The sequence below is a fragment of the Nicotiana sylvestris genome, chromosome 2 (assembly GCF_000393655.2).
Source record: "Nicotiana sylvestris chromosome 2, ASM39365v2, whole genome shotgun sequence".
NCBI lineage: Eukaryota > Viridiplantae > Streptophyta > Magnoliopsida > Solanales > Solanaceae > Nicotiana > Nicotiana sylvestris.
In genome coordinates this window covers 131857271-131870147 of record NC_091058.1, presented here as the reverse complement: position 1 = coordinate 131870147, position 12877 = coordinate 131857271, and the positions used below count along the sequence as shown (strand labels likewise).

General features: G+C 40.7%; 1 protein-coding gene and 1 long non-coding RNA gene across 3 annotated transcripts; both read left to right on the top strand.

Annotated features, from left to right (window-relative positions):
• Positions 1-1021: 1021 nt before the first annotated feature.
• On the top strand, positions 1022-1402 carry LOC138868070 (uncharacterized). Its single transcript, XM_009767402.2, has one exon. The coding sequence runs from the start codon at positions 1022-1024 to the stop codon at positions 1400-1402; it is 381 nt and encodes a 126-aa protein (XP_009765704.1).
• Positions 1403-2542: 1140 nt separating this feature from the next.
• LOC104217214 (uncharacterized) lies at positions 2543-12542 on the top strand. 2 transcript variants are annotated; one of them, XR_011405487.1, is made up of 4 exons: positions 2543-5015; positions 5645-5769; positions 6464-6538; positions 11468-12542. It is a non-coding gene; the product is annotated as an uncharacterized lncRNA (long non-coding RNA). The 2 variants fall into 2 exon arrangements; XR_011405486.1 differs by lacking the exons at positions 6464-6538; positions 11468-12542 and having other exon boundaries at positions 5645-6005.
• The last annotated feature ends 335 nt before the right edge of the window (positions 12543-12877 follow it).

Genomic DNA, 12877 nt, shown 5'->3' with positions numbered 1-12877 from the left:
TGGCTTGTAATAGGTGTATTACGAGTTAGTGAGGAATTAAGAGTTTGATTCCTAGATTGCATAGGTTGTAATCTAAAAGTTGCTCATAGTGAAGTTGAAATCCTACCAGTGTAGGTCGTAGTTTTTTATCCCTTGAGCAGAGATTTTTCCACGTAAAACTCCCTGTCTTATTTACTTACTGTTTTATTAGTATTCCCAGTGGAAACTCATAGAGGACCTGGTACTCTATGGTTTGATGGACTCATATAAACTATCAGTTTTTTATAATAATAATAAAAGGCTTATCTTTTTATACTTTTGATGAATTCAAAATTATAATTTAGTTAAAAAATGATATTATTTAAATTTTCAGTAAATATAAAATGAGATAACTAATCAAATATTATAGTAGAAATGAATGTACGAAAAGAGGTGGATAAACATAATTTTATAATATTTATATTTTGAATTAATTACTAAATAAAATATAAATAAATAATACTCAAAAAAATTATTAATAAATTTAGACAATTGAAGAATTATAAATAGTATAACATAAGTATAAAAATATATATTTTTAGAATAAAAAAATATATACATATGTTCTAATAGAAGAGAAGTAATATCAAAATATTAAACCAATTGACAAATTAATAAAAAATCACATTAATAAATGTATAGTACTAAGTACTTGCTAATTGAATAAAGAATAAAAAAGGAATTTGATTACTATCATGCTTTGTATCCTTTGATAAGTGTATCAAAATATATTAGATCATAATTTTATAATATTAATATTACTTTAAATTATTTGTGCATCGCGCACTAGTTAAGAAGAAAAAAAGAATTGACCAAAAAAAAGAAAAAAGAAGAAAAAAAGAAGGAAAAAAAAGCGAAGAGCATTCTAGAAGAACTTCCATTTCTAGAATTGCACACCTATTCTAAACCAACACAATCGCAACTTCCAGCGTTGTATTCGAACAATTTCTGCGATTATCCAAGCGATTTTCACAGTTCCAAACGCACCACAAAACTTCTAAAAATGGCCTCCGCGAGCAAATCATTGATCCAAACACTAAAACGCTACCTAAAGAAACCATGGGAGATCACAGGACCACAATCAAGTCCGGAATATAAATCCGCCGTACCATTAGCTACGGAGTACAGAATTTTCTCCCCTGCCACCGCACAAGCTAAGGCAATCGTCCCTACGTCAAATCCCGAAACCGTTTATGATATCAAGTACTTTTCTCGTGATCAGCGGCGTAATCGTCCTCCTATAAAGCGCACTGTTCTAAAAAAAGCTGACGTGGAGAAGATGATGAAGGAGAAGACCTTTGATGTTAATGATTTCCCGAAGCCGTATTTGACTGCTAAGGTTGAGGAAGATTATAATGCTATTGGTGGTGGTTACCAGAAATGAAGGTATAAGGTATCCTTTTTTTCTTTTCTTTTTCAGTCTCAATTTTGTTTAGCTAAAAAAGTCCATATTTGATTTATCAGTTTTGAGGCTTTTATCTGTTTTTCCTGTTAGGTAAAATATTTTTCGTGAAAGTAACTTTGCTGGAAAAAATCAGTGTTTGGCTGGATCGAGCTTGTAATTTGTGGGTTCACATGAATACAGTAGCTTCTGCCAGGCCCTGTATATGTATTAAGAATCCACTATATATTCATAAATATTTGATTCTGAATCCAGTTACTATTGTAAATTAACTTGATGTGGTTGCATGCACACATAAACTTCAAAACTTCAAATCCTGGATCCTCATCTTTTTATATTGGTAATCCTACAAACTGTAGAATAAAGCATAAGAATAATGTTTTGGTGACATTTCTAATATTAAAGATGGATAGCGATGCATAGGCAGTGATTGAAGCAAGTAATATGAAATAAGAATTGGGATAGTTGTAAAGGAAAATAACTTTTGCTGAAAATTCTTGGGAAAAAAAGATTGTTGCCGTTCCAAACGTGCAATAGGATGACTATGCATTGATGTTTAGTCCATATATATATTTCGTGAAGTTAGAACTTCTTGTTAGAGCGACTATTAATAATATTAAGGAGTGGAGACAGATACCTGATATTGGTTGGTATTCTGATAGGTCAAAATACCTAGGTTCTAGTTACATCCTTCACTGAAGGATGAAGTGAGATTTCGCCAATTTAAGGAATCTGTTTTGATTTAGCAGTGAAAAATGGAAGTTTGTTGACCAATAGAGATAGCAAAAGTTACCCCGAATCTTCGATATATTACATTGCTTTCAGGGGTTATCTTTATTTCATCATCCTTTCATGTTGAAATCCACGACTAGGTCCCCACTCCGACCCTCCAGCCTACCTAAGATATCTGGCTCATCAAACCAAATGTAGGTATTAATGGTGTGCAGGTCGTATGATTTGGCTAGTGAGGTTGGGACAACTTGGAATTTTTCTTGTTATCCTAAGGTAGTTTTGAAGTCAAACTCTACCATTGGGATGAATAGTGCAAGCTTAAATCGCACCCTAGATATATCGTGCTTCATGGGTTTCACTCTTTCACATTACTATTTTGATTAACTGTAGGTGGCGGGTTGGCAAAGACTCCGTAACTGGTGATTATTCATTACCAGTTCTAGACCTATCACAAATCTCTGCTGGGTTTTCACTGGCTGTATGCTCCAAGTCTGAGGTATGATAAGATTGTGTCTGAAATTCTAGCAGTGAGAGAACTTTGGGAATTCCCATGGTTCACAAGGGAAGTTTTTAGTTGACCAAATTTTCAAAGGAAAGAAGAATAACGCTAGAATTTCCAAGTTTGCAAACAATACAAGAAAGGTCATTTAAGATCTATCTTATATGACGAAAAACTCCAATAAAATGAGTTAAGGGTTGGTAGCATATAGAATTGATGGATTCCTGTTCTCTACTGAATGATTATGAGACGATGCTTTTAGAATTATCAAGCAATCCATCATGCATAAAAAAAATTTGATTCAAAACCAGAGAAAACCGTCTTGTTTAAAATTTCTGCAGTGCGGAAAGAGGGAAATTAAGGCCAGTTACTTTAACTTTGGAAACATGTAGTTGAAGTAGATGTCTTCACAAACATGGTAAGAAGCAGGAGCCATGTTTTTGAAGTGAAAGGAAAACCAAGTCTCATATGGCTCAAAAGGTAAAAACTCCAGAAGAAGAGATTAAGAGAATTGAATTTGAATATTTTTTGCAGCGTGGAGCAAGCTTAACAGTATGTAGAAAAATAAAAGTTTCAACCAGATCTTAAAGAGTCCTAGCAGATGAAGGGCTTCCACAGAAAAAATAATTGCTCAAAGAATTTCTAGAAAGTTACTAGAGCAGAAGCAATTTCATGTGGAACTTTATTTTCCTATGTAGCAAAATAGGTGGCGACAACACAATTTTTCAAAAGATGACAAATGCTAACAGAAAATGCAGTAACATCGACTAGCTAAAACAGAAGTAAGGAAGGATCTAGAAGAAATTGAAAAAGGTCATATTGATTTGTTCCAAAACCTGTACTGGAGACTCTGAGGCCCTCTTTTAAGTATGAGAATCTGCATATCCTTATTGAGGAAGAAAGGTATATGCTGCAAATAGTGGGGAGGAGGTAGCTAAAATTGTTAAGGGCTGTGAAGGACAGTGTTATAAATAGCGCTCGCCTAGCGCTAATAGCGTGAGGCGATGCGATGCGAGGCAGTGTCGCTACAGACCCTCTGTTGCGTTGCGTTTCAAAATAGCGCTCGCCTTTGCCTGTGTGGCGAGAGGCGACAGTGTCGCGAGAAGCGAGTTTTGCGTTGCTTTTTAAAAAAAAAAAGAAAAAGGGCAAAGATTAAACAAAAAGGGTTGCGATTAGGGCTTGACAACAGAGCTTCTTCAACTTCGAACAAAACAACAGAGCTTCATCTGAACTCGCGATTAGCCGATTAGGGCTTGCATTTACTGTGCCATCGTCTTCTTCATCTGAAAGCTTGAGGTTTCTGCCAAGTGCCATCTTCTTCTTCATCAAGTTTCTGCCATTGAAAGACCAGGTATGCTTCTCTGAGTATCCTTTCTTTCTTCTTCTTCTTCTTCTTCTTCTTCTTTCTTCTTTCTTCTTTCTCCTTCTTCTTCTCTTCTTCTTTCTATTTTTTTGTCCTCTGTTTTTTGTCGAAAAGAACAGAAACAGAGGTCTGTTTTTGTGCTCTATTTTTCGAGCAAAATACAGAGGCTCCTTCCTTCCTCTTTCTTCTTCTCTTAATTTTTTTTGGCTCTGTTTTGGCAAAATAACAGAGGCTGTTTCGAGGCCCTGTTATGGCAAAATAACAGAGGCTGCTGCTTCTCTTAACAAACACTCTGTTTTTTCCAGGCCCTGTTTTGTTTGCCTTTTTTTCAACTATTGACTTATAGTCTACTATGAGTCTATGACTATCTATTGAGTCTTTAATTTTTGAATGATAAATTTATTAATATATTATTGTTATTGAATTTTTAGTTATATGTATATAATATTTTATGTTTTTGTATAAATTGTCGCTTCACGTCAAAAAGGCGAGTGCTTCGCTGCGCGCCTCAGTGAAGCGGACCCTCATTGCTATTTGTCGCCGCACGCTATCCATAACACTGGTGAAGGAGTTAATTAAGGTGACTTCATGGTGTCATCATAGCCATCTTTCAAGAATGTTGACAAATGATTACAGGATGCGCTTTATGCGCTCAGTCAATTTCATTTGTGCTCTGTTTGAGACCTTTAAAGGAGTTTCAACTTGAGCTTTGACACCAAAAAAAGTGGTATTGAACAATCAAGAGACTTCAGACCTACTAACCCTGAGAGCAGCATATAGTTTTCGATAAGTTGAGAGAAGCATATATAAAATCATTCGAAAGCGCTAATTACGGACCGAAGAGTGTTATTAGCAAATTGGTGTTTGACACCTGGATGGCTTTTTGTTAAAGGGAGCCAAATCAGTGATGCTGTTTCAGTTGTCAACAAATGCTTGGAAAGGATGGAACATGGCAAAGTTGGCTCCTCCTTAAACTGGATTTTGAAAAAGCTTTTATCCAAGTAAGTATTTTCTTCTGGAAGACATAAGTTTTGGCATTACCACATTTAAATTCTCAATTTTTAATAATTGACCCAATTATATTCTTCCGTCGCTTAAGGGAATGGAGGCTAGGGGAACTTTTGTCACACTTCCTATATATTTTGGTGATCGAGGACCTCAGTAAGATGCTGAATTTACTTTTGGGAGGAGATAAGCCAATGGTTTAAGAGTTTGGGCATAGATAGTGATCAAGACAGCTTTTCAATCATTCTTTTATTGCTGACAGCACATCGCTTGACTGATGATTCTCATACTCATTAAGTTGTTTTCCGAGGCTGTGTTTGTGTTGCATATTAATTTATCAAAATTTTCTTATAGCTGGTCATTGAAGTTCAGAACGTACAATCATCAGCAAGGATTCTTGGTCGTAGAATTGGTGAATCTTCTACTGCATCTGTAGGCTTGCTTCTGGGGGTTAGACATAAATGATAAATGCATCTCCTCTTGGAATGGTGTAATAGAGAAGTTTGAGGAAAGAATTTTCTCTATAAAAAAAGACAATATTTGTATATGGGAGGCACACTAGCCTTTAGTAACATTATACTTGATAGCATACCTACCTTTCTAATGTTTCTTTTTTAAATACCAGCTGCAGTTGAGAATAAGCTGGATGAAATTAGGATGTACTTTCTATGTGAAGGTAAGGGAGAAGAAGAACTTTCATTTGGTGAAGTGGGAGGAGGTTATCAAAGGATAGAAAGGAGGAGTTCCTGGGTAAGAGACTTGAAATACGTTGCAGAAGCCTGGTTTATATATGGTTGCGAAGATATATCCTATAGATCAAACGGAGTTTTAGAAGACTTTGATTCATGTCAAAGTCGTATGTCTTCAGGAAATTATGTATGAATTCTCTGCCAGGATATGCTTTAAAGTGGGAAATGGCAGGATATTAAAATTATGTTGTGATTTTGGTTGGTCATATTCCCCTTAAAGAGGAGTTCCTTTATTTATTTAACTTGCCATTACGACTGATGTTTTAATATCATTCTTTTTAATTATGGACTGATGTCGCTATATCATTCATGCCAAAAAGAGAAAAAGGGCTGTTGTCACTATATCACAATGCAAAATGTATGTGTATGGGAGCTAATATTTAGAAGAAACTGTCAAAATTTGAATATTGACAGTTTGGTCTCTCCACTAAGGAGCTAAAGGTGGTTAAAGATCTGCTATCTTAACCGAGTCCTTGAGATTTGGTGAAAAAAGGGCTTGTCTCTTCCTGTCGGATCTATACACATTACGCACAAATGCAAGTTCTAGCAATGACTGGACCTGAAGATAATTTGGAGAAACAATGCACCTCTTAAGGCAGCTTGCTTCAGTTGGAACGCATTACATTATGCATGCTGTAATTTAGAAAAAGAACATGCTTTTCTATCTATTTGTTAAATTTTATGTTTTGCAACAGATGCTGTATGTGTGCTAGGAAAGATGGAATGCACAACCCAACTAAACTCATGCCAGCTAAACGGTGGGAATGGAGGTAATTATGAGAAAATGGATTGTAATAGTGTGTGATTAGAACTATTGATTTTTCTGTGTTGTTTTTATGCCTAGACTACGAGGAAGCCTATGGATGCTACAATTGCAGAAGTTGCACACCAAAAAAATTCTACTTGTTCGAGTATGCAAATAAATTGTGATCCTCTCTAGTGGGCATTCCTTTAGGGTATAGAAATGTAATAATGGACAGCCCTAATTATAGTCATGAATTCGAGGAGGCTTCCTGGGGTGATTTAGGTCTAGCTAGGAACACGTGGATCCAGGGAACTTTGCTCGGTCACTTAATTCATACTGTTACATTAAGACATATGAACAACTACCCAGTAAAATCCCACATAGTGGGGTCTGGGGAGGGTAATGTGTATGCAGACCTTACCCTTGCCCCGATAAGGGCCGAGAGGCTGTTTCCGATAGACCCTCGGCTCAGAAAGACGAAAATAAAGTAAAAAAAAACAAGAGGAGAGAATTCATTAGTAACTCCAATAGAAACCGTAATAGTAACATACACATAAAAACCAAAAGATGAATGACATGCAATAACAGTAACCATAATCTAAGGCCCGGGGCTAAGACAAACAACAAAAATAGTGTGGGTCCAACATAAACTGCAAGCCATCTAAGACCAACCCTAATCCAACCTCGCCTCACCCCTGGAATGAAGTAAGGAAAGCTTTACTACCCCTATCCTACAACCCTAATGCTTGACCTTCAGGCCTTCCTATCAAGGGTCATGTCCTCGGAACTGTGCAGTCGTGCCATGTCCTGCCTGATCACCTCTCCCCAATACTTCTTATGTCTCCCTCTACCTCTTCTCGTACCCACCACGGCCAACCGTTCACACCTCCTCACCGGTGCATCGAGGCTTCTCCTCTGCACGTGCCCGAACCATCTAAGCCTCGCTTCCCGCATCTTGTCATCCACAGGGGCGACGCCCACCTTCTTCCGAATATCTTCATTCCTAATCTTGTCTATCCTAGTGTGCCCGCACATCCACCTCAGCATCCGCATCTCTGCTGCTTTTATCCTCTGGATATGAGAGTTCTTAACCGGCCAACACTCTGCCCCATACAACATGGCCGGTCTAACTACAGCTCTATAATACTTACCTTTGAGTATCGGTGGCACTTTCTTGTCACACAAGACTCCAGATGCAAGCCTCCATTTCATCCAGCCTGCCCCTATGCGGTGAGTGACGTCCTCGCCGATCTCTCTGTCCCCCTGAATCATCGATCCAAGGTACTTGAAGCTATCTCTCTTGGGGATGACCTGTGGCCCAAGCCTCACGTCCCCGCCTACATTCTTCGACTCAGCGCTAAACTTGCATTCCAGGTACTTGTCTTAGACCTGCTCAATTTGAAACCCTTAGACTCGAGAGTCTGTCTCCAAACCTCCAATCTCTCATTAACACCGGCCCTCGTCTCGTCAATTAGAACTATGTCGTCAGCAAATAACATACACCATGGCACCTCCCCTGAATATGGTGTGTCAAAGCATCCATCACCAAGGCAAATAAGAACGGGCTAAGCGCTGAGCCTTGGTGTAATCCCATAACAACCGGGAAATGCTCCGAGTCGCCTCCCACCGTCCTAACCTTAGTCTTAGCTCCATCATACATGTCCTTGATCGCTCGTATGTAGGTTACCGGCATGCTCTTCGCCTCAAGACATCTCCAGAGCACCTCCCTAGGAACCTTATCATACGTTTTCTCCAAGTCAATAAACACCATGTGCAGATCCTTGTTCTTATCCCTGTACTGTTCCACCAACCTCCTAATAAGGTGGATAGCTTCCGTAGTGGAGCGGCCCGGCATGAACCCAAAGTGATTGTCGGATATAAACGTCGTCTTCCTCACCCTCACCTCCACCACCCTCTCCCAGACTTTCATGGTATGGCTAAGTAACTTGATACCCCTATAATTGTTACAACACTGGATATCACCTTTGTTCTTGTACAACGGTACCACTATACTTGACCTCCATTCCTCCGGCATCCTCTTCATCCTAAAAATTACATTGAACAACCCAGTCAGCCATTCCAATCCTGCTCTACCCACACACTTCCAAAACTCAACTGAAATTTCATCTGGCCCGGTCGCTCTACCCCTACTCATCTTACGCAACGCCCCCACGACCTCCTCCACCTTAATGCGCCTGCAATACCTAAAATCTCGGGGACTCTTCGAATGCCCCAAGTCCCCTAGTGCTATATATCCCGGTCCCCCTCCTCATTCAGAAGACCGTAAAAGTACGTCTGCCATCTCTGCTTAATCTGGGACTCTCCCATCAATACTTTACCATCCTCTTCTTTGATGAACCTTACTTGGTCCAGATCCCGGGCCTTCCTCTTTCTCGCTTTAGCCAGCCGAAACAACTTCCTTTCCTCGCCTTTCTCCCCTAATTCCTCGTATAGACGGCTAAACGCTGCATTCTTAGCCTCCGTGACCGCCAACTTTGCCTTCTTCCTAGCCACTTTGTACCTCTCTCTATTCGCACTCCTCTCCTCCTCGCTTGTGCTCCCTGCTAACTTCGGGTATGCTACCTTCTTCGCCTCCACTTTACCTTGGACGGTGTCATTCCACCACCAGTCTCCTTGGTGCCTGCCAAAAAAACCCTTCGATACACCTAGCACCTCTCTCGCCGCCTCCCTCACATAGTTCGCCGTCGTCGACCACATAGTGCTCGCGTCTCCACTACTCCTCCAAGCTCCCATAGCGGATAACCTCCCCTCCAACTCCCGGGCTTTATCCTTGGTTAAAGCTCCCCATCTAATCCTCTGTCGGCCACGAGCATACCTCTTCTTCCTCTTCATCATAATGCCGATGTCCATCACTAAGAGCCTATGCTGAGTCGCGAGGGTCTCTCCCGGGATAACCTTGCAATCCTTGCACAACCTTCTATCACACCTTCTGAGGAGAAGGTAATCGATCTGAGTCTTCACCGCCGAACTCCGGAAAGTGACCAGATGCTCCCCCCTCTTCGGAAAAGTCGAGTTCGCAATCACCAGCTCGAAAGCCTTAGCGAAGTCTAACAGCGATGTACTTCCTCCGTTCCTATCCCCAAAGCCAAAGCCACCATGCACCTCGCCATAACTACCAGCAGCCGCCCTAATATGGCCATTAAAATCCCCTCCAATAAATAACCTTTCAGTAGGTGGAATACTACGCACAATCTTGTCCAAGCCCTCCCAAAAACGCCTCTTAACCTCCTCATCCAAGCCCGCTTGCGGCGCGCAAGCGCTAACGACATTGAGGGTGCACTCACCGATCACCAACTTAATAAACATCAGCCTATCATTCACTCGCCTAACCTCAACCACAGACTCTCTAAGATCCCTATCCACCAAGATACCCACTCCATTCTTACCCCTCACGACTCCAAAGTACCACAACTTATACCTATCCGCATTCCTCGCCTTCGTCCCTGCCCACCTAATCTCCTGGACACAAGCTATATTAACCTTTCTCTTCCGGAGAATCTTTGCCAACTCAATAGACTTACCCGTCAGCGTGCCTATGTTCCACGACCCGATCCTCAATCTACAAGCTCCCTCTTTCCCCTTACCCTCCTTTCCTCTCGTCCCAACCCCTGACCCCCTCCCCACCCCTTACTCACACCCCGGTACCCCTCGAGGACATGACCTTACTCTACCATCCCACACCACAACCACTATACTTACGACAAACTCCGGAAAACACTAACACAGACCCAAACTAGAAAATAACCGGTTGCAACTACAAGTATTCTAATAATATGCTTAAAGTGATGCTAACTAAATAACCACAAATTAACTAACATAGAGAAAGAGACAAGAAAACGGGAGGTACCAACTCTCGATGGAAAGAACCTGGAAATATGACTTGATGCGCCCGGTGATGCTCCGTTCTACTCGCCCGTATGCCTCGCGCTTGCCTGGGCAGACGCAACAATTCCCGCGAATATAACCCGGGTGCTTTGGAACCCGACGTCCAGCCCGTTGTGACTGCCAAATGGCCTGCTCTGCTTTGCCCGTGCACCTCCCACCCGTCACCAAACAGCCACCAAAAGTGCTACCTGAAACACACACAACACACCACGGGACTAAGAAAAGGAGGGGACTGTCACCGGAACGGTCGCCGGAAAACAGTGCCGGTCCGAGAAACAATGGTACGGCGAGGAAAGGTTTGATGAAAGGGAAACCTAGAGGAGGGTGGTCTGGTTGAGTCGGAAAAGCAGAAGGAAGATGAGACGGCGCCGGTGGGTCGCCGGTCGCCGGCCTAGCTGCTGCTAGGGTTAAAAGAAAGAGGAAGAAAGAGAGGGACGCGGGGAGAGAGAAAGGAGAAAGAAAGGAGAGAGAAAGAGAGGGACGCGGGGAGAGAGAAAGGAGACGAGTACTTACCTGGACGAGTGCCGGCGGCGCTGTGGTTTGCCGGTGGATTTGCCGGAGAGGATGAAGATGTTACCGCAGTGTTTTTGAGAGCGCGAAGCGCAAAAAAGCGACAAGGGCTCGCTTCGCTTTTGAGCGAAGCGCACGCTTTATTAAAGTGAAGCGCAATTCTTAAAAACATAATGTAAAATTAAAAATAATCAAAAACTTCAATTTAAATACTTAAAAGTAGGTACTAGGTACCACAAACCATCCACAAACCATAGGACAAGCAAAATCAAAGCTACTAAATTACTAGAATCAACATCTTATTCTTCTACTCTTCTTCTTCTTCAAGATTGTCAAAATCTTGAATTCCTCTATTATCTTCCTCTATTATTTAAGATATAAAAAAAACATAATCAATAAACTGAAAATACATATAATAATAATAATAATATATATAATAATTAATTATATAAACTGAAAAAAACATTTTAAAAATCACATAAACTAAAAATAATACATATATATAATTAATTTTATATGCTGAAATATAATAACGCAGAAGCAGAAGAAGAAGCAGATGCAGAAGCAGCAGAAGAAGCAGATGCAGACGCAGAAAAAGAAGCAACAGAAGCAGAAGAAGCATACGCAGAAGGAAAATAATAAGAAGAAGAAGCAGTAGAAGTAGAAGAAGAAGAAGCAGAAGCAACAGAAGCAGAAGCAAAAGAAAAATAAGAAGAAGAAGCAGTAGAAGAAGAAGAAGAAGAAGCAGAACTGCAGAAGAAGCAGAAGCAAAAGAAAAATAAGAAGAAGAAGCAGTAGAAGTAGAAGAAGAAGAAGCAGCAGAAGCAGAAGAAAAATAAGAAAGGAGAAGGAGAAAAGAGAAGAAGAAAGGAGAAGAAGAAATGAAGAAGAAAGGAGAAAGAAATTACCTGGACTGGAGAAGCAGTGGTCGAGCTCGAGCTTGAGAGAGAAGGGGTCAACCCTAGCCCTTTGTTGATGTCTCTGTTTTGACGGGAGAAGCAGTGGTCTGTTGTGACTATTTAGGGGTCTTTTTTGTTTAATTAAAAAACAGACCCCAAGTTTTTTTTTTTAAAAAAAGGGCCCAGTGCGCTTTTGTAAAAGAAGCGATCGCTTCGTCGATTTTCTCGCTTCGTCGCTTCGTCGCTTCAGCTAGTGAAGAGTGCGCTTTTCAAGATCGCATCGCTTCGAGCAGCCTGAAGCGATACACTGTCGCTTCGCGTCGCTTCGCGTCGCTTCGCGCTTTAAGCGACGAAGCGATCGCTTTTCTAAACACTGTGTTACCGTTATCGAAGAGAGAGAAAAGAGAGAAGAAAGGATGGGCCTACATTAAGACATAGCTATGCGATATATTTCTTTGCATTTTTACACCAAGGGGGTGTTACCCCCTTCACTGAAGGGAGGCTGTTAGTGCTGGTCAGGAGGGATAACTGACAGGTACAGGTAATATAAGAAGGATGTGGTACACAATTCCAGAACACTTTATTGAGTTAGGAAGGAAAATACCTTTAGATGCTCTTACAACAGAAGTGTATTAGTGAACTCCCTGAAGTAGGACTGCTCAAATGTATCAGCTTGTTGGTGCAAAATGAATATATGAAAATTTAGACCTGCTACTTGAATTTCTCAACTTTCTAGAGAAAACATAGGGAGGTTGTGCCTTCTCTAATCCCTTTCTACATTGTTATTACCCTCTTCGTGCATGTTTGTTGAACTGAGACAAACTTTTGACTTGACAGTAGAACAAGGTAATGAATAAGTGCAAAACAGATCAAATGCTTTTAAGGTTAAAATGGGAAATTGGTGCAACTATGCTGTTAAACAATGCGCTGCTGGTCTGCTTCTGAAACTTATTGGGAAGATTGCAGGCTTCCAGTTGATTTAGGATGGTGGCCTTGGATGGGTTTTGTGACTTCTATTTGTTGTTGGGATGAGAACTTAACTAACGCTA

Coding starts and splice junctions, on each gene's coding strand:
- LOC138868070 (XM_009767402.2), top strand. CDS start 1,022: ATGGCCTCCGCGAGCAAATCATTGATCCAAACACTAAAACGCTACCTA.